This window comes from Canis aureus, chromosome 27 (genome assembly GCF_053574225.1).
Source record: "Canis aureus isolate CA01 chromosome 27, VMU_Caureus_v.1.0, whole genome shotgun sequence".
Lineage (NCBI taxonomy): Eukaryota > Metazoa > Chordata > Mammalia > Carnivora > Canidae > Canis > Canis aureus.
Window position 1 is genome coordinate 16,965,613 of NC_135637.1, and position 17,792 is coordinate 16,983,404.

The following is a 17,792-nucleotide window of genomic DNA, read 5'->3' on the forward strand; positions in this document are numbered from 1 at the left end:
TGAGACCCACAGATAGGTATTGAATAAATTGTTGAATATTTATTTGTTGAATGCAATTCTGTGCGGGGCAGTGTTCTGGATGCTGATGTACAAGAGTGAGCCAGACATAGGATCCCTGCTTCTGTGGCATTTACATTATAAAGGATCATAAATAAGCAAACATGTAAGTAAATAAGTAATATAAATAAAACAGGGCAACATATGGTGAGTCAGGAGGATGTGAGGAGAAGGCTTCTGGGAGGAGGTGCCATTTGACCTGAGGGAGCTACACAGAAGGAACAGCATTCAAGGAACGGAGAACAGCAAGTACAAAGGCCCTGAGGCAGAGACAAGCCCACATGTTTGAAAATCAAAAAGACCAGTGAGGCCGGTGGGGAGGAGTTAAAGGAAGAGTAGAGGGAAATGAGATTGGACACAGGTAAAGCTGCTTTGGGCAGAACCTGTAAGCAATGAACAGGGTTTGGATTTTATTCTGGTTATAATTAGAAGCCATTAGAGGGCCTAATACATATTTTCTGTGTTCCCCAATCAGGACTCATAGTTTGACAATAGGAAAAAATATGTTAATACAGTATCCTCAGGAGTCCTAAAGAGGGATCATTGAGAGGCTAGCCAGATGTAAGGAGCAGATAGGACCATGTGCTTAGAGCTACCCACAATGCCCTAAGACATTCTCAGGTTCAAGCTATCCCACAGATTGTTCCCTGAAGTGTTCTGTTCCCTCCAGGGTTTGGAGGCTGATAAGCTCTGGTGACCTGTGCATCTTCTGGAGGAAGAGGAGGGAGAGGCCTACTTTCTCTAGACTCTCGTGGTCACAACCCCATCCGAGCCCTGAAGGCCCACCTCAGGCGTCATCAACATGGAGTTCTGAAGTCCATGTGGCTCCTCACAGTGAACCAGGTGACATGTCTCCATGAGAATTCACATCCTTATTACCCACTTTATTAAATGTGAGGGCTCTTAGGTAGCTTTGGGTTTCAGTCACTCCATACCCCCAGCCTCCCAGTTTATAGATGGAGAATCTGAAGCCACAGAGAAGTAACTGATTGGTCCAAGGTCACATGGAAGGTTAGGAGTAGCATCAATGCCAAAAGCACGCCTTATACTCTCATCCTCCAGCACCAGCACCTCTTTACCGCACATTTCACTGCTGCCTGTCACATGAGGACTTCCTCCACTTCTTGGCCTCAACATCCTCATCCACCAAATGGGGTAATAACACTTTCCTCACTGGGACTGAATGTTGAATTAAGGGTTGGATGATCTAACAGATGCAAGCAGGGTTTGCAGAATGTCAGAGAGCTCTGGGGATGCGAGGTAGGAGTAATAATACTGTTTACAGTTGCCTTGGCAGTCCAGCCAGCAATGGGAATGTTGAGAGACTCTGGCTCATGCCCTCTGTTGACTTTCAGGTCTTAAGGAAAATGCAGAGGCGCCACAGCAGTAACACGGATAACGGTCCACCTGAAAGGTAGGTAGGACCTCTCCTGGTTTCATTCCATCTGGAGGCTCTGGGCTTCAGATGGTCTGCAGCAATCCAAATCTCGATCCAATGAGACCTGCCTCTCAGAGTTACTTGTGAGATGAGCAAAGGAGATCTGGTTGGAAACAGCTTTGCCCAGTGATGGCATATACTCCTCAATGCACAGCAGCTTGCTATTGCATTTAGGGTAATTCCTAAAGCCTGTGTGACAGGCAATCCACCTGACTCATTGCATCAATGATTGTTCCCACGGATTTTACCTTACAGAGGTGGGTGAGTGAGGACATAGAGAAGCTAATGGCACTGAAAGATTTTTGTTACTTACACTTCCCAAGAGAGTGGGGCACACCTTACTAGACAGGGCCTCACGGGGAAGCAGGAGGCAGCTGGGAGGCAGTCTAGTCAGGAGGCAGAAAGAAACAGGGAGAAAGCAGAGGCCACAGCTTTTATTTTGTGGCAGGGGAAAACACTCAGGATCGAATTGTGTGAAAAATGTCAGTGGGCTCAGGCTATAGGGGTGTTCTCGAGTTTTCTGGTACCTGGCCCTGGGGGGCTTAGGGCAGGGGCAACTTTTGCTGGGTGTGTCAGAGTCAGATAAGGAAGTGGTTGGGGATATAAACAACTTTGACTGTTAATTTGGTCCTCTCATTAGCAGATGCCTAAGAGACAAATAGAAAAATCCGCGAAAACACTCATGTGCTAGAATTACTGTCTAGTGAAGGCCAGGAGAGTACACACCATGGAGGTCTGTTCCCAGACTGTGACCCTGCCTGTGCTGGCACATACCTCCGAGAAGCAGGCAGCTGAACTTCTCCACCTTCACATCCCATTCCGGGTCCCCTGGAGGCCCAAGGTTGACAATGAAGTCACAGACTGTCTACCAGTCCCCTGAAGACTGAGTTTTACATCAACACTGCCCATTCTACAAGAAGGAACACTGGCCAAAATCCCAGCTTAGCCATTCCAACCCGTGGTGCGTTTGGCAAGCGACTCCATCCCCAGATCTCAGTTTCTCCATCCATAAAATGCAGATAAGAAAACAGGGTTGTTTGTAAATGAGCAAGTTGAGTATGGAAATGCACAAACAGGGCATCTGGCACATAATCGCGCCTCTTGAGCTTTTCTCTAGCCTCTGAAACACAGACTCGCTGTCTGCTCCTAAAGACGACAGCAGAAAAATAATGGCCATTGTATATTGCATGCTTACCATGTGCCACCCTCACATTAGCCTCTTCAGGCCAGGACTACTTTTACCATTATTTTTACAGTTGAAGAAACTGAGGCTTAAAGAGGGTAAGTAAGTTACTTGAAGTCACATAGCCAGGAAGCAGCAGGCTGAGTGAGATTCAGGCCCCAGCCCATTGCCCATACTTTGAGTCACCACATTATGACTGCATCCTATCTGGATGGATCCACTTCTCCTCCTGGACTGCCTCACATTCTGGCCCTGAAATAGTTAAGGTGGAAGCACAGCCTCTGTCCTCCAAGGAATATTCTTTCCCATTTAGGCTGAAATCTCAGCTGGATACTGAGGAGAGGCCCAGGGAAGGGAGGCCAGCTATAAAAAGCTCCTTGGTGGGTTGAGTCTTCCCTGGTTGTACCAGAGGCCCCCTGAGCCCAGTAAACTCAGTACTGGTGAGCTCAGGGGGGCCAGGAAGGCTTTCTAGGGCCCAATGGCAGAGAGAGGCTGGCCCCTCTGTGGGTCAGCGTGGGCACCTGCCAGGACTCCTGCTTTCTGAGCTCAGTTTCTTGATGTGCAGAAAAAGCTCACGGCCCCTTGAGGGTCATAGCCATGGTGTCTGTTGTTGTTGTTATTAATATTGTTTTTATTGTTATCCCATGCCCAAGGGAGTAGGACATACATCTGCTGGGTTTTTAGCAGGCATGGGCTATGGGGTGGGAGAGTGGGTAGCCATCTCCAATCCCTCCCTTGCACCAGATTTATGATAATTTCCTCAAATTTATGGAACTAGAGAAGCCAATCCCAAGATTTCTCCAGGCCACCATTTCCCCTGCTGGGTTTCACCAGTGTCCTATAAGATGGTAATAGGTTTCCCACAGAATAAAAGAATCTCATTGTCAAATAAGGTTGGGTAACGCCAAGTTTCAACAGAATTGATTTTTTTCTTCAGTTGTAGGCTGCCTCAGAGCTTTGAGTATGCCCATTCATTCATTCTTTGAAACAGTATTTATTGACCATGCTGTGTGCCCAGTGCATTGTGCTGAGCAGGAGTGACACAGTTAAGAACAATCATGATCTTCAACCTCTTGGAGCAGGGCCCAGTCTAAAGTGCTGTTCTTGGTGCTGACTGAACGTAAGAATCACCTACAGGGCTCTCACGGACTGGAGATGTCAAGGCTCACCCAGAAATTTTGATTCAGTTGGTTAACACTAGATCTTGGGCCTCTGTATCTTTCAGAAGCTTCCCTGAGTAATTACAGTGGGCATCCAGGGTTGAGAGCCAGAGGTAAGCAGTGAAATGACACTTGGGATCAATCCCATGCAGTGAGTTAGGGTACAGTGAAAACAAGAAACAAGGACACTGTCATTGTCTGGGAGGTAGGGAGGGCTCCACCCAGCAAGAGAGATTTTAGCTGAAATCTGATGAATAGGCAGGTGTAGGTTACCCAGGTGGGATGGGCTGGGGTTGGGAAGACATCCTGGTGTCTATGCAAAGACCCTGTAGTAAGAAGCCCTTGGGTAATGAGAACAAGGCACATGATGACATTGAGTTTGAGGCCAGAGAGTCCAGGACATCTGACAATTTTGCCCCTCTGAGCCTCAGTTTCCTTATCCATAAAATGGGAATGATACTAGTCCCTATGTATGTTTATCTGAGCCTGCAAGAAGAAATTTAGAATGGGAAGTCCTTTTAGTGGGATAGCAAAATAATCAAATATGCATTTTTTGACAATACATCTGGGTCTCTGAGTGGACAGTAGATTATAGTGAGTCTAGTGTGATGTGCTTGGATGAAAGCTAGCACATATTTAACTGAATACCTACTGTGTGCCCTTGGTTGTGGGGTCCAGAGGATAAGTGGAACTCAGCTCACACATTCAGTAAGGTCATGATATATTTTAAGTACCATAGGGGTCTGGGAGGCGCCTTGGCGGGAAGAGAGAGGGGAGGGAGGCTCTTTGCCCCTTTCCCTGACACATACACACCCAGCAAATCAGCTCCACTTGCATCTGTTGTATACCCTGAGTTTCCACATCATGCTCCCATTTAAAAAGAAGGCAAACCCAAGAGAGATGACCTCTGGAACTCCAGGGCATGGTGCTCATGGGAAAATGTACCCAGTTCAGGGCTCTCCATTCTGCTAGGGGGTAACTCAGGGCTCACTGCTCCTCTAGCAATGGCTCTGAAAGAGCCACAGAATCCTTTGCTGAATTCTAGTATGGGAGGCTGCGCTTAGGACTATAGAAGGCAGTTGGCCCTGAAGGTTTCTCCCTAGGGATTAGAGAACATCATTCCCATGTATTGAGCACCTACTATGTGCTGAGTATGTTGAAAAGGCTGTTCTGAGGGTGCCTGGGTGGCTCAGGTCATGATCTCAGGGTCCCAGGATCAATCCCTGCATCGTAGCAGGGAGCCTGCTTCTCTCTTGCCCTCTGCCCCTCCCCCTGCTTGTGCTCTTTGTCCCTGTTAAATAAATAAATAAAATCTTAAGAAAAGGCTGTTCTAAATTTGATCCCATAGGAATTCTATCTATGAATGGTTTTGTTTTTTTTTTTTATCATCTTCAGATGAGAAAAGTAGTGCAGGGTTGCTAAGGCCCTTAGAAAGGGTGGGCTTTCCTGTTGAGTCTTCTTGAAATTATTGTCTGCTGCCCTCCAAATACCAGCTATGACCAAGGCTGGGACCTCTTGGAAACTGGGAGTCATTGAAGATTACAGGACCAGGGGTTCCTGAGGTTATTCTAGAGAATCATAAAATCTGTGCAGCCTTTTGGGTAGAGTGGTGAAGAAAGCAGGCTCTGGAGGTAATTGAATCTCTCTTGCTCTGTCCCTTCCCAGCTATGTGACTCAGGATGTGTTACTTTCTCCGTGCCTCAGTTCCTTGATCTGTAAGATGGGGTGATATTAGTACCTAATTCACAGGGTTGATAGGAGGGTTTCATGATTTCATCAACGAGAAGCTGTTAGAAAAGTATGTATCACACTGTAAGTTTTCAGTGAAGATTATGACCCTATCGCTAGTATTATTTGTCTCAGTTTGCCAGGGCTTCTGTGATAAGGTACCGCACTGTGGGTGGCTTATGCGATTTATTGTGTGACAGTTCTGGAGGCTAGAAGTCTGAGATCAAGGTGTGGGTAGGGTCTATTTCTTCTGAAACCTTTCTCCTTGGCTTGTGGATGGCCTCCTTTTATCCCCCAGATCCTCACATGGTCTTCCCTCTGTGTATGTCTGTGTCCTGATCTCCTCTTATAAAGACACTAGTCATATTGAATGAGGACCCACCCTAATGACCTCATTTTAACTTAATCACCCCTACAAAGACCCTATCTTTAAATACAGTCACTATTCTGATGTCTGAGAGTTAGGGCCTCAAGATGGGAATAGGGAGCAGGGACACAATTCAGCCTGCAATAATATTGATACCTTTATTTGTGCCCCCCCATTCTCCACTGGGGTGCTGTCTTTCCCTCCACCTGACTTGGTGGGGCTCTCTTTTCCCTCCTGGCCCAGAAATCGCAGCCAAGCACTCAGCTCCGAGGCGAGCGTGGATGAAGGCGGTGTCTTTGAGAGTCTGAAGGCAGAGTCGGCCTCCCCACCTGCGCTCTTCTCCGGCCTCCCTGGCCTCCCAGCAGGCAGCCTGCCTGCCACCCCATTCCCGTCCAGCCTGGTGCTGGGGGCGTCGGCTGGAGGCGGGGACGTGTTCATCCAGATGCCTGCGTCCAGGGAGGAGGGCGGGGGCCGGGGCGAGGGGGGCACCTATCACCACCGCCAGCCCCACCACCACTTCCACCACAGCGGCCACCGTGGGAGCTCGCTGTTGCAGCATGTGGGCGGGGACCATCGTGCCCACTCGGATGAGGGGGGTGACGAGCAGCCGGGGACGCCCGCCCCTGCCCTGTCCGAGCTGAAGGCCGTGGTCTGCTGGCTCCAGAAAGGCCTGCCCTTCATCCTGATTCTCCTGGCCAAAGTGTGCTTCCAGCACAAGCTCGGTGAGTCCAAGGGGGTCACAGGTGTGGCAGCCGGAGGGGGGGTGGGGGGCTTCACCTGCCAGGTTAGGGGCCCTCTATCCCAAGCACCAGGTAAGTTTGTAGAGGCCTTCATGGTGCACAGTGCTCAAGAATATGCAATTTTGAGTCAGACGTGGGTTGCGATCCTGGTCAACCAGCTGTGTGACCTGGGGCGAGTCACTCGCCTTCTCTGAGTCTGTTTTGTCCTCTGTCCAGTGGGGGTTGTCTTGTGTCCTACTGAAATTTCTGCTGCTGCATGGCTGACGTGAAAGAATAGAGGGTAGTGACTTTTTAATCCCTGGTAATCCCTGCTCCCTGGTAAGCCGGGGCCAGGCCTGATGAGTCTGAGTGGGCAGCCAGGACCTCTTCTGTCCTGCAGGCATTGCCGTGTGCATCGGGATGGCCAGCACCTTTGCCTATGCCAACTCCACGCTGCGAGAACAGGTCTCTCTGAAGGTGAGTCACCTGGCCAACCGGGTTCCTAGGCTGCTGTAACATGTGACTCCAAGCTCAGTGGCTTAAAGCAACACAGACTTACTCCCTTATAGTTCTGTGGATCAGAAGTCTGAAGGGAGTCTCTCCAGGTGATGATCAGGTGTCAACACGACTGTTCTTTCTGCAGGGTTCAGAGGAGTTGCCCTTGCCTTGCCTTTCCCAGGGTCTAGAAGTCACCCACATTCTGTAGCTCATGGCCTTCTTCTCCTTCTCCTTTGTGCCCACAGTTTTGCACCTCTGTGCCCACCTGTCCCTGGGCCTCTCCCCTCTGTCTCCAGTTCTACTTTTAGGGACTCTTGTGACTACATCAGGCCCAGCTAGAAAATCCAGGCATCTCCTCATCTTAAGGTTAGCTGATCAGCAATCGAACTTCCCCTAACATATCTGGAGGTTATGGGGGAGTAGGATTGAGACATCTCTGGGAGGCCACTTTTCTGCCTGCCACCTCCGGGCAGATCCCCACATCCTTACCCCACACCCTCCGAACAGCAGTGTCTCCCTGACATGCCCATAGCACCCTTATCAGTCTGGCTGTTCTCGCAGTTGAGTCCATCCCTCTGGCGCTGCTGGTTCACTAGCTTCACCATCCGGCCTCACCACCATCATCCTGAATTCCCATCTAATCCCTACTCAGCACTAACCGTGCCACACACAAAAAGCTGGGCAGGCAGCATAGTTCATCTTGCAGATTTGTCCCAGCATCCCAGGAGGGAGGCAGAGTCATTCTTACCTCATTTTCCCAATGAGGAGATAGTGGCTCAGAGACACCAAGTGTCTTGTGTATGAGATCACATAGTCTGTGAAAGTGGCAGTGTCCGGCTGTGAACTCAGGCCTTAGGCCTATGGGCTGTGCTCCCCCCAGATTGAAATCCCATCTCCTCCAGCCACCTGCGTGCAGTCCCTAGGATAGGTTACCTTGGGGATCTCAGTCTCTGGTGCCACGCTGGAAAATGAACCATTCATACCAATCTTATACATGCATAAAGGGGGCCAAATGATGTAGTGCTTAAGAGATGTTTAGCATAGGACCTGGCATATAGGAGACATTTAATTGAGCTACTTTTAACAAGCTTATGCCTTCTACCATGCATGTGATCCCCTAATAGCCACCATCCTCTCTGACCCATCTTCTCTCTGTCATTCTCTGGTGCTTTCTTAAAAGCATCTGGGCCTCTATAAGGCACAGAGGGCAGCTCAGTCTCCATTTGACATATGAGCACATTGAGGTCCAGAGCTAGGCATGGAGCCAGAGGTTCTTCTTGACCCTTGGTCTTATCTTCTAAATGCAAACTCCCTTCTGCTGCTATTAGAACAGCAGGTTGATCAACACCAGAGTGGGACACTTTTGGGGCTGGCTCTCATATGCAGTAACATTCCAAATGGTGCCTTGGCTTAAATTTTAGGGGTCAGAGGATTCCAATATCCATGAATAGACGTTCTAGGTAGGCATCCTTGAACCCTCTGAAGACACAGCTGGTGTTGCCTATTTTCTGTGAAATATCAACTTATTGCTGGAGAACTCTCCCCTTTGTCCTTCAGAGTTTGGCTTTTCAGGGCATTGCTAATACTCTTTGTATTCCACCTTTGATTTGGATTTACAGGGGGATTAAACTGGAATCCATTATTTATTGGCATAATAAGGGCTGCCTTGCAGATTATTCACATTGATAAGAGCAGTTGGTTGGATGGAGGTGGTTTCTAGGGTCATTAACCTTGACCACTCCTGGAATAATGGGTGGATGGAGATGCATTTATTTTGTCTCCTCTATGGAAATGTGCTCTATAACCATGCATGGGGCACTGAGCTGTGTCTGGAGACAGTGGAGCATTTACCAAACCACAGAGAAGGTTCCACTGAGAAAGTTATGACCTCATCTTATTCCAGCAATGCAGCTGCCCTGATCCAGGAAAAGATGAGCTTTGGGGAATCAGCAGCCAGGGGTCTGTGTGTATCTCCCAGAGCACATGGGCAGGAGCATACCCTGCCCCTTGCCTCCTCTAGAAATTCCCTGGGATGGCTCTCAGGCTGAGAAGCTGCTGGGAAACAGGAAACCAAGAAGGTTTTCCAGCTTGTCTTCCTGGGGTCTAATCAGAAATGGGACTGGAGAAAGAATAGGGACAGTTTGGGGAGACTTTGTTGGCCATGTGTGTGAGCTTGAATTTTAACCCTATAACTGTGGCCCTGTGTTGAATGGTCAGGCCGGGATAGTAGTCCTGCTGTGCAGGCTGGAAAAAGCGAGAGCAGAATTCACCAGCTTATAGATCTGAATCTACTGTTGGGTTGTAAAGTCTGAATCATAGATCCTGCCACTTAGTGAGCTCAAAACATGAGCCCATACCAGACTGGAAGTTCACATTTATAAATTTTACTTAATCTTTAACAAAACTCCCATCTTCACATACTGAGGCTCAAAACATGTGCCCTTGAGCAAGAGCTGCTTGCCTGCTGTGTGTGTCAGGTCCTTACAATGAATGTGAACTAACCTTCACTACATGCATGTACTGTTCTAAGCGTTTAGTGGATATCAATTCTTATAACTCTATAATGGAGTCTCATATGTATCCGTTTTACAGATGAGGAGAAGGAAATGCAGAGAGTTTCAGTAACTTGCCCAGTCCTGTGATTACAGATCAAAGATCTGAACCCAGGTCATCTGGTTCCAGAATCTGTGCTGCTAACCACAGAGCCTTCTTGCTTTTTTCACATAGGAGGCTCTACATTTCTGTCACCTTCTCTGGGACCACCCCTTGGGTTCTAGCAGGGTGGGAAGATGTCAGTGCCCTTCCCTTCACCATCAGCCCTGCTTCTTCCAAACCTTTGAGAAAGGGAAAAGTTTCCACTTGTCAGAGAACGTTCTGGAATGTTTTGTTGTGTGCACCTTTGGTATTGCAGCATCTCTACAAATCTCTTGCTTTGCCTCCAGGAGAAGAGGTCGGTGCTGGTCATCTTATGGATCTTGGCCTTTCTGGCAGGAAACACCCTATATGTGCTCTATACATTCAGTTCTCAACAGCTGTACAACAGGTGAGCAGAGGGGTCTGGCCCCTAGTGGAAAAGTGTGTGTGGGGATGCTTTGTGGGGCTTAGGACACACAACTCCTTCACTTGAGAATAATGCAGTGGCTCTGTGTCATGTAAGTTTTAAATTCCACCCTCTTGTATACATGCATGCTAAAGCAGAGCTCTCTAGTAGAAATATACCGTAAGCCACATGTGTGATTTTACACTTTCTAGTAACTACATGGTGGGTAGGTGGGAGAGGATTGGCCAGTGAGGGCCTGTAGGCTGAAACTCCAGCCAAGCTTTCAAATCACGTATGTCTCTTTTAAAAATAGACTTTGAGGAATGGGCCGTTTCTCCACTTTCTGGGACCCCCCATAAAAGCAATTTGGGGACTTAGTTCTAAGGCATCAACACACATCCCACACTGCATTACTGTCTGGCCCAGAGTATCAAGGTCCTGGTGGGTGGAGGGTGGAGGAGATAGAGTTTCCCAGAAACTTGGATGAATTTCCAGCTCATGCCAATCTCTGGGCATGATTACATTCGCAGGCTTAGACCTCTGTGCCCCCATCGAACCAGGGCTGAGTCAAATTGGCAGCACAGAGAGAGAAACAGAGAGAGAGCGAGAGAGAGAAAGAGAAGCTTAGGAGAAAAGTAACAGAGCTCAGCCCCATTCCATAATAATGTCAGCGGTCTAGAGTGTGTTTGTAAGTAATATCCATAGCCATTACCTTATTTTACCTCCCAGTGACCCAGCAGAGTATTACTGGCCCCGTTTGCAAGTGGGGAAACTGAGGCTTAAAGAAGCTTTTCCTAATGAGTCTTCGTCCTGGTAGGCAGTCCTTGACAGGAGATTAAATCTTCTTCCTAGGAGATTAAATCTCCCTAGCATTTGAAATCTGATGATCAGCATCCTTCCACTTAGCAGCTTTGTGCCATTCGGCAAATAATGGAAACTCCTTATGCCAATTTCCTCACTTGTGAAACCAGGACCAGGTTATTCTTGCTTTATCTGCCTGACAGGCTAATTATTCAGAAGACCAGATGTTAGAATACGTGAAAAGTACTGGGTAAACTGAAACAGTGATATATCATAATCGTATCATGATTGATATTATTTCATCGTGAATTACTGTCCTTGTTGGCGGTGATGCCTAACAAAGGGTGAAACTGACAATAAAATACATCAGTCCATTAAAGTTCATAGCAAACATTAGAAATAAGTGGACTTAGAGACACCTAGATGGTGCAGTTCGTTAAGCACCTGACTCTTGGTTTCTGCTCAGATCGTGATCTCAGGGTCCTGGGATCAAGTCCCACATTAGGCTCTGCACTGGGTGTGGAGTCTGCTTAAGATTCTCTTTTCCCTCTGCCCTTCCCCTGCTCCCACATCCACATGTGCTTGAGCTCTCTCTTTCAAATAAATTAAAAAAAAAAAAAAAGTGGACTTAGCGATCAATCTGCAAAAATACTGGCCCTGCCTCTCCTCCCAAAGCAAAAACATGAAAAAACCCTTAAGACGGTGGACTACAACCCAGACAGGTGAATCTAATACCAGCTGGTGTCGCAGATAAAAGTGGACGGCAGATCTCATTATATTGCCATCACAGAAGTGTAATAGAGAAGCAGAGCATGGAAATCAGCCAACCATCCCGAGGTCCCAGGGTAGGACAGGAGCAGAGGTAGAGAGTGCCCAGGGCTGCCAGCCTGTCCCTGGGCTATAACGTGGATGGCCGTTCAAACCCGGAGGTGAGGTGTCCACCTGAGACAAGACTAGAACGTGAAAAGGACACAGAAAGAATCAGGAGTGGTTGCCAAAATAGATTGGTTTTTATTGATTTTGCTCCACTCTTCCTCTTTGAGGATCTTTATTATAAATAGAAATATATTTTTAAAAATAAAAGTGAGAAATAGACTGGTTCATTGCTAGGATGCTATAATAAGAGAGCCCAGTTTGTGCTAATTCCTGCCAGCCCAGCAGAATATAGCAGAAGCATTCAGAAAGCATCCATGCTGGGCTATGTGCACTGTTCCTTGCTTTATGGGGGCACAGAGAGGACTTGATGTGGCCTTCACTCAGAGCCTCGAATCAAGCAGGAGGAAAAATGAGTGGACCAGCACAGGTGGGTGCTGGTTCCTATCCTGGCTCCCATTCTCATCAAGAGCCATGGGCAGGTGACTGTATCTCTTAGGACTCCAATTTTTCCAGCTCAGATTGGAATAATCACAGAACCTGCCTCATAGAGTCTTTGGGAAAATGAAATGAGTTAAGACATGTAAAGTGTATAGAATAGACCGGCATGATGTGAACACCCAAGATAACTTAGCTATTTTATTATTATTATGAACATCATTCTCAGGTGGTAGAGAGCAGTGCTACTCAAAGCATGGTCCATAGACCAATGTCAGGTGCAGAATGGCTTGTTGTCTATGTTTAACAGGGCAAGTACAAAAACTGAGCGTGAAGTTCACAGTACCTGGTCACAGATCAGTAAAATAGGTTTACATGCTCCAAGTATAGAGTATAGAGTATGGCTGCTATAGAAAAAGATCCAAAGCATTAACCACAGCCAGGATACCTGGGTCTGAATTCACCTTTATCTTTTAGTATTTGTAGGACCTTGTGCATGTTACTTTAACTTTCTGTGCCTCTGTTTCCTCATCTGCAAAATGGGTTTGTAACAGTGCCTACCTCTTAGAGTTGCTCTTACTGTCACTGCTGCACGGCGGGGTCCATAGGTGTCTATTATCCCATTGATTTCCACCAATAACACTATGAAGGAGGGAATGAGTCCCATTTTGCAGATGAGGACACTGAGGCTTACAGAGGTAACATTATTTGCCCAAGGTTCAATAAATGGAGAAAACTGGATTCAAATTCTGGGTCTCTCTGATACGAATGCCCAAAAACTTATCATGCCATGTGACCTTAGGCAACTTATTCCACCTCTCCAAGCTTCAGTGCTTCATTTATAAAGTGGGAATAAGCGGTGTTCACTGTGCAGGGCAAGGAGATACAATAGATAGAGGGCTTAGCACAGTGCCTACACATCAATTCCCCTCCTCCGAACATAGTGTTGGCTAGCCTGCCTGACTACCTTCCTTTTGCTTCCTCTTTTGAAGCCTGTTGTGGATTCTAAAATTGAAGGACACCTTAATTAATGATGTTCCTGGCCAATCTTGTTGCATAGCCCTCAGGGGAACAGAGGCTCAGAGGCTAAATACCCACCTGAGATCACACAGCAAGTTAGTAGCAGATTCAAAAACAGGACAAGGATGTCCGATTCCCAGTTCAGTACTCTTTTTACAGGTAATACTTACAAGCCTCCCAGAGTGAATAGGAGGAACTGCCAATGGCCAGGGATCCTCATTGAGCATCCTGACTCTCTGAACCATCTTCCCCTTTACTCCCCTCCCCCCCGACCAGCCTCATATTCCTGAAGCCCAACCTGGAGACACTGGACTTCTTCGACCTGCTGTGGATTGTGGGCATTGCTGACTTTGTGCTCAAGTATGTCACCATCGCCCTCAAGTGCCTCATAGTGGCCCTGCCCAAGATCATCCTGGCTGTCAAGTCCAAGGTAGGCACCGGCTGTGGCCACCCAGTAGCCCAGTCCCACTGACCATGCAGGGGATTTGGGGCACTCTCTGGAGGAGGGAAGAATAAGTGTAGGCAGAGCTGATGCCAGCATATCAAATAAACAGGGCCTGTCACCCACCTCTTACAGTTCCCTGAGCCTGAGCATGTTCTGTATTGTCCCCTTCCTCTCTTCTGCAAGGGTGCTTCTAAGTTTCATTGTTCAAAATGGCCCTTGTTGCAATTTTCCTGTAAATTTCATCTGTGCGAGGAAAAAAGCATGTCACCACGCCCTAGGTCCTGCTTCTCCCAGGGAAGGATGGCTATCATAGGTTTCAATTCTGTGTGACTTTAGAAGCATTGTTTTTTTTTTTAAGGGAAGGGTCCTGGGACACCTGAGTGGCTTAGCGGTTGAGCGTCTGCCTTTGGCTCAGGGAGTGATCCCAGGGCCCTAGGATTGAGTCCTACATCAGGTTCTCCACAGGGAGCCTGCTTCTCCCTCTGCCTATGTCTCTGGTTCTTTCTCTGTGTCTCTCATGAATAAATAAATAAAATCTTAAAAAAAAAAAAATAGAGGGAAAGTCCCTGAGGCTCAGAAGAAACAATTCCATGATTGATGAGGGATGTCTGCTGTGGACATAAGATGGGGGGTAGAGGTGATGGTGCTTTGCCCACTGGAAAGGCCCACAGGCAGATGTTGGCCCAGAGAGGTCTTGGGAGGTAACTACTGTAATTCAGAGGACTGAGCAGACTTGGGAAAAGACAGCATCTTTAGGGGTTAGTTAATGCCATTGCCTCTGCAAGGAGACTTGAAGCAGGGAATCTAGACCGAGGGAGATGCACTAAAGAATTTTTGAAGCATCCTGCTTTCCATTCTGTAAAGGCAGCCATCTTTTCATCTTCAGAACACTCAGAATTCATACCAGGCATTGGCGGGAAGGACAACGGGTTGGAACTGGCCTGTCCATCTTCAGTGCCCAAAGCCATTGGCCAAATGAATAGGAAAAACACTACTGTGTCCCTCCTTTACTCACACATTCAGCACTCTGACCACACATCAAGCAATGCTCTGGCACCAGCTGGGTGTCCTACAATTCCACTCAATTCCACCATTATCTACCTAGAGACAGCATCCCATCCCACAACGTGAAGGGCTCAGTCCCACAAAATGTACCCACTCCACTTCAGGTACCGATTGCCAGTCTGAGATTGTCACCTGTGCTTCCCCAACTCCTTGGGTTCAGTCATTTGCTAGAATAGCTCAAGGAAACACTTTTATTTACCTACTTGTGTAATAAAGCATATGATAAAGGATACTGATAAATAGCTAGATGAAGAGGCACATAAGGTGAGGTCTGGAGGGGTCCTGGGCACAGGAGCTCCTGTCCCCATGGAGTTGGGTTACATCACCCTCCCGGTATGTGGATGTGTTCCTCAACCCCACACTATTGGGATTTTTGTGGAAGCCATATCACATAGGCACGATCAATCACTAACTGCATTTCCAGCCCATCCCCCCTCTCTGCAATAAGGGAGGTAGGGCTGAAAGTCCTAAGCTTCTAATCATGGCTTGGTTTTTCTGGTGAGCAACCCCCATCCCGGAGCCCACCAGGAATCTCATTAGAACCAAGGATACTCCAGGAAATTCCAAGGGATTTAGGAGCTCATTGTCAGCAACTGGGGGCAGAGACCAATAGAAAGATCTGAGTTCGATTTTCTCCCCCCGCCCAATCTCACCTTTACTCTCCCACCATGTAGTTTATCCAGTTGAACCACAATCCTAGGCTATTGCGGTTTCCTTAGACAAAGCCACAGCTTTGCTGTTCAGAGGCAGCGTCAGGGAGTCTAAAATGGCATAGACAGAAAGACAACAAGGAAACAGACCTCAGGAAGTCCTGAGATGCCTCCCCACCTGCCCCTCCAAGACCATCATCAACATTACCCTTCACCCCCTGAGCTCAGACCACGTACCAGGGAGGCGGCAGGGACTTGACAGTGGGAAGCAGTGTGGCCTGATGGCCAGGCATGCAGACTTTAGCATTAGGCATATCTACATTCAGGTCACAGCTATACCCCCTCTTAGCTGTGTGACTTTGGGCAGATGACAAAATGTCTCTGAGTCTTAGTTATCTGTCAGATGATGATAAGAATGGCAGCTTCCTCCTGAGTGCTAACCTCATAAGAAATTTTGTTGGTAGGAAACTGGAACTGTTCTGCCCCATGCTCAGCACATAGTAAATGCTCAGTGAATGATTCACAATGCTTTTTTTCAAGATTTTATTTATTTATTTATTTATCTATTTATTTATTTATGTGCTTTATACACATAAGCTCATTAAATCTGCACAGCCCCATGGATGTACTATTTTGACTACCATCCCCTTTCACAGACATAGGAAACCGCTCTGAACACACAGGTCCCCCCTCAGAGACAGCTTCCTGTCAAGAACTAGTAATTATGCCCTTCTCACTCTTTCCACTTATTCTACAAACAGTAAATGAATCTCTAGGGAGATAACAGCTCCCTTCCTGTGGAAGCTTCTTCACTCCTGGTTGCCTTCCCTCTACCGTGCCCACACCTTTGTGAAGAACAGATGTGTTAAACTCTTTTTCAATTAATAAGCAAGCAAAATATTTAAACACCCTTTACCAAAGAAGATCTACTGGTAGCAAATATGTACCTGAAAAAATGTTCAGCATCATTAGTTTTTAGGAATGAAAACCACAATGAGATGACACACACGTGAATGATGGTGGCCAACGTGAAAAGGTCCGAGCACACCACATACCACAGGTGGGCAGAGCTGTGGGGGAACTGGAACTCAGACGCTTCCAGTGGGAATGGAAGTGATACAGCCTCTTTGGAAGCCAATTTGGCGGGGTTTTTTGGGTGTGGTTTTTTGTTTTTTGTTTTTTTTTTAGATTTTATTTATTCATGAGAGACACAGAGGCAGAGACATAGGCAGAGGGAGAAGCAGGATCCCTGTGGGGAGCCTGATGTGGGACTTGATCCCAGGACCCCAGGATCATGACCTGGGCTCAACCCCTAAGCCATCCCAGAGCCCCAGTTTGGCAGTTTTTAAAAGATGAGGGAAACACCTGCCATACAGTCCAGCCCTCCCACCCATAGGCATGCACCCAAGAGGAGTGATAGCTTGCGTGTATGTAAAGATTTTTGTGTGAATGTTCATATAGCTTTATTTATAATAGCCACAAATTGGAAAGCACCCACATTTCCATTAATAGGTGAGGAGAGAAACAGATTTGGTATCTCCATGCAACAAAATACAGCTCAGCGATGTAAAGGGATGAACTACAGCTGACCCTTGAACAACATGGATTTGTACAAGAATTTTTTCTGATAAACACAGCACAGGACTGTCCGTGTATTTTCTCTTCCTTGCGATTTCCTTAACATTTTCTTTTCTCTAGCTTACTTTATTGTTAAGAGTGCAGCGTATAATACATATAACATCTAAGATATGTATTCATCAACTTTCTGTTACTAGTAAGCCTTCTGGTCAACAGTGGGCTGTTAGTAAAGTTTTCAGGGAGTCATAATCATCTGAAGATTTTTGACTGCGCGAAGGTCAGTGCCCCTGATGGTGTACTGTTCAAGGGTCAGCTCTGTTGTTACAAACAATAAATGAATCTTAAAATAGTTAACAATGGGGGATCCCTGGGTGGCGCAGCGGTTTGGCGCCTGCCTTTGGCCCAGGGCGTGATCCTGGAGACCCGGGATCGAATCCCACATCGGGCTCCCGGTGCATGGAGCCTGCTTCTCCCTCTGCCTGTGTCTCTGCCTCTCTCTCTCTCTGTAACTATCATAAACAAATAAAAAAAAAAAATAGTTAACAATGGTGCTAAGTACAAGAAACTGTAACCAAGAAGAGTATACCTTATAATCCTATTTATATAAACTTCAGAAAATGTAACTGAGCTAGAGTGTTGCCCAAAGGGATCAGAGGGAGGGATTACCAAGGGGTAATAGATATAGTCACTGTCTTGACTGCGGTGATGGTTTCACAGGTGTGTGCATGTAAT

General features: G+C 47.1%; 1 protein-coding gene across 11 annotated transcripts in view; it reads left to right on the plus strand.

The window, feature by feature from the left end:
• RNFT2 (ring finger protein, transmembrane 2) overlaps positions 1–17,792 on the plus strand; it is a 97,254-nt gene that overhangs the window by 1,093 nt on the left and 78,369 nt on the right. For 8 of the 11 annotated variants that reach the window (XR_013366565.1, XM_077875791.1, XM_077875787.1 and 5 more), the window contains 7 exons: positions 728–900; positions 1,120–1,212; positions 1,413–1,471; positions 6,177–6,655; positions 7,053–7,129; positions 10,093–10,193; positions 13,599–13,752. Coding sequence is in view for 10 of the 11 variants with exons in the window: in XM_077875791.1 (XP_077731917.1) it covers positions 877–900; positions 1,120–1,212; positions 1,413–1,471; positions 6,177–6,655; positions 7,053–7,129; positions 10,093–10,193; positions 13,599–13,752 (987 nt within the window). In the remaining variant the exon portion in view is untranslated. Of the gene's footprint in view, positions 1–71; positions 164–727; positions 901–1,119; positions 1,213–1,412; positions 1,472–6,176; positions 6,656–7,052; positions 7,130–10,092; positions 10,194–13,598; positions 13,753–17,792 lie in introns of all 11 variants that reach the window. The other 3 variants (XM_077875784.1, XM_077875792.1, XM_077875788.1) reach the window with 3 other exon arrangements.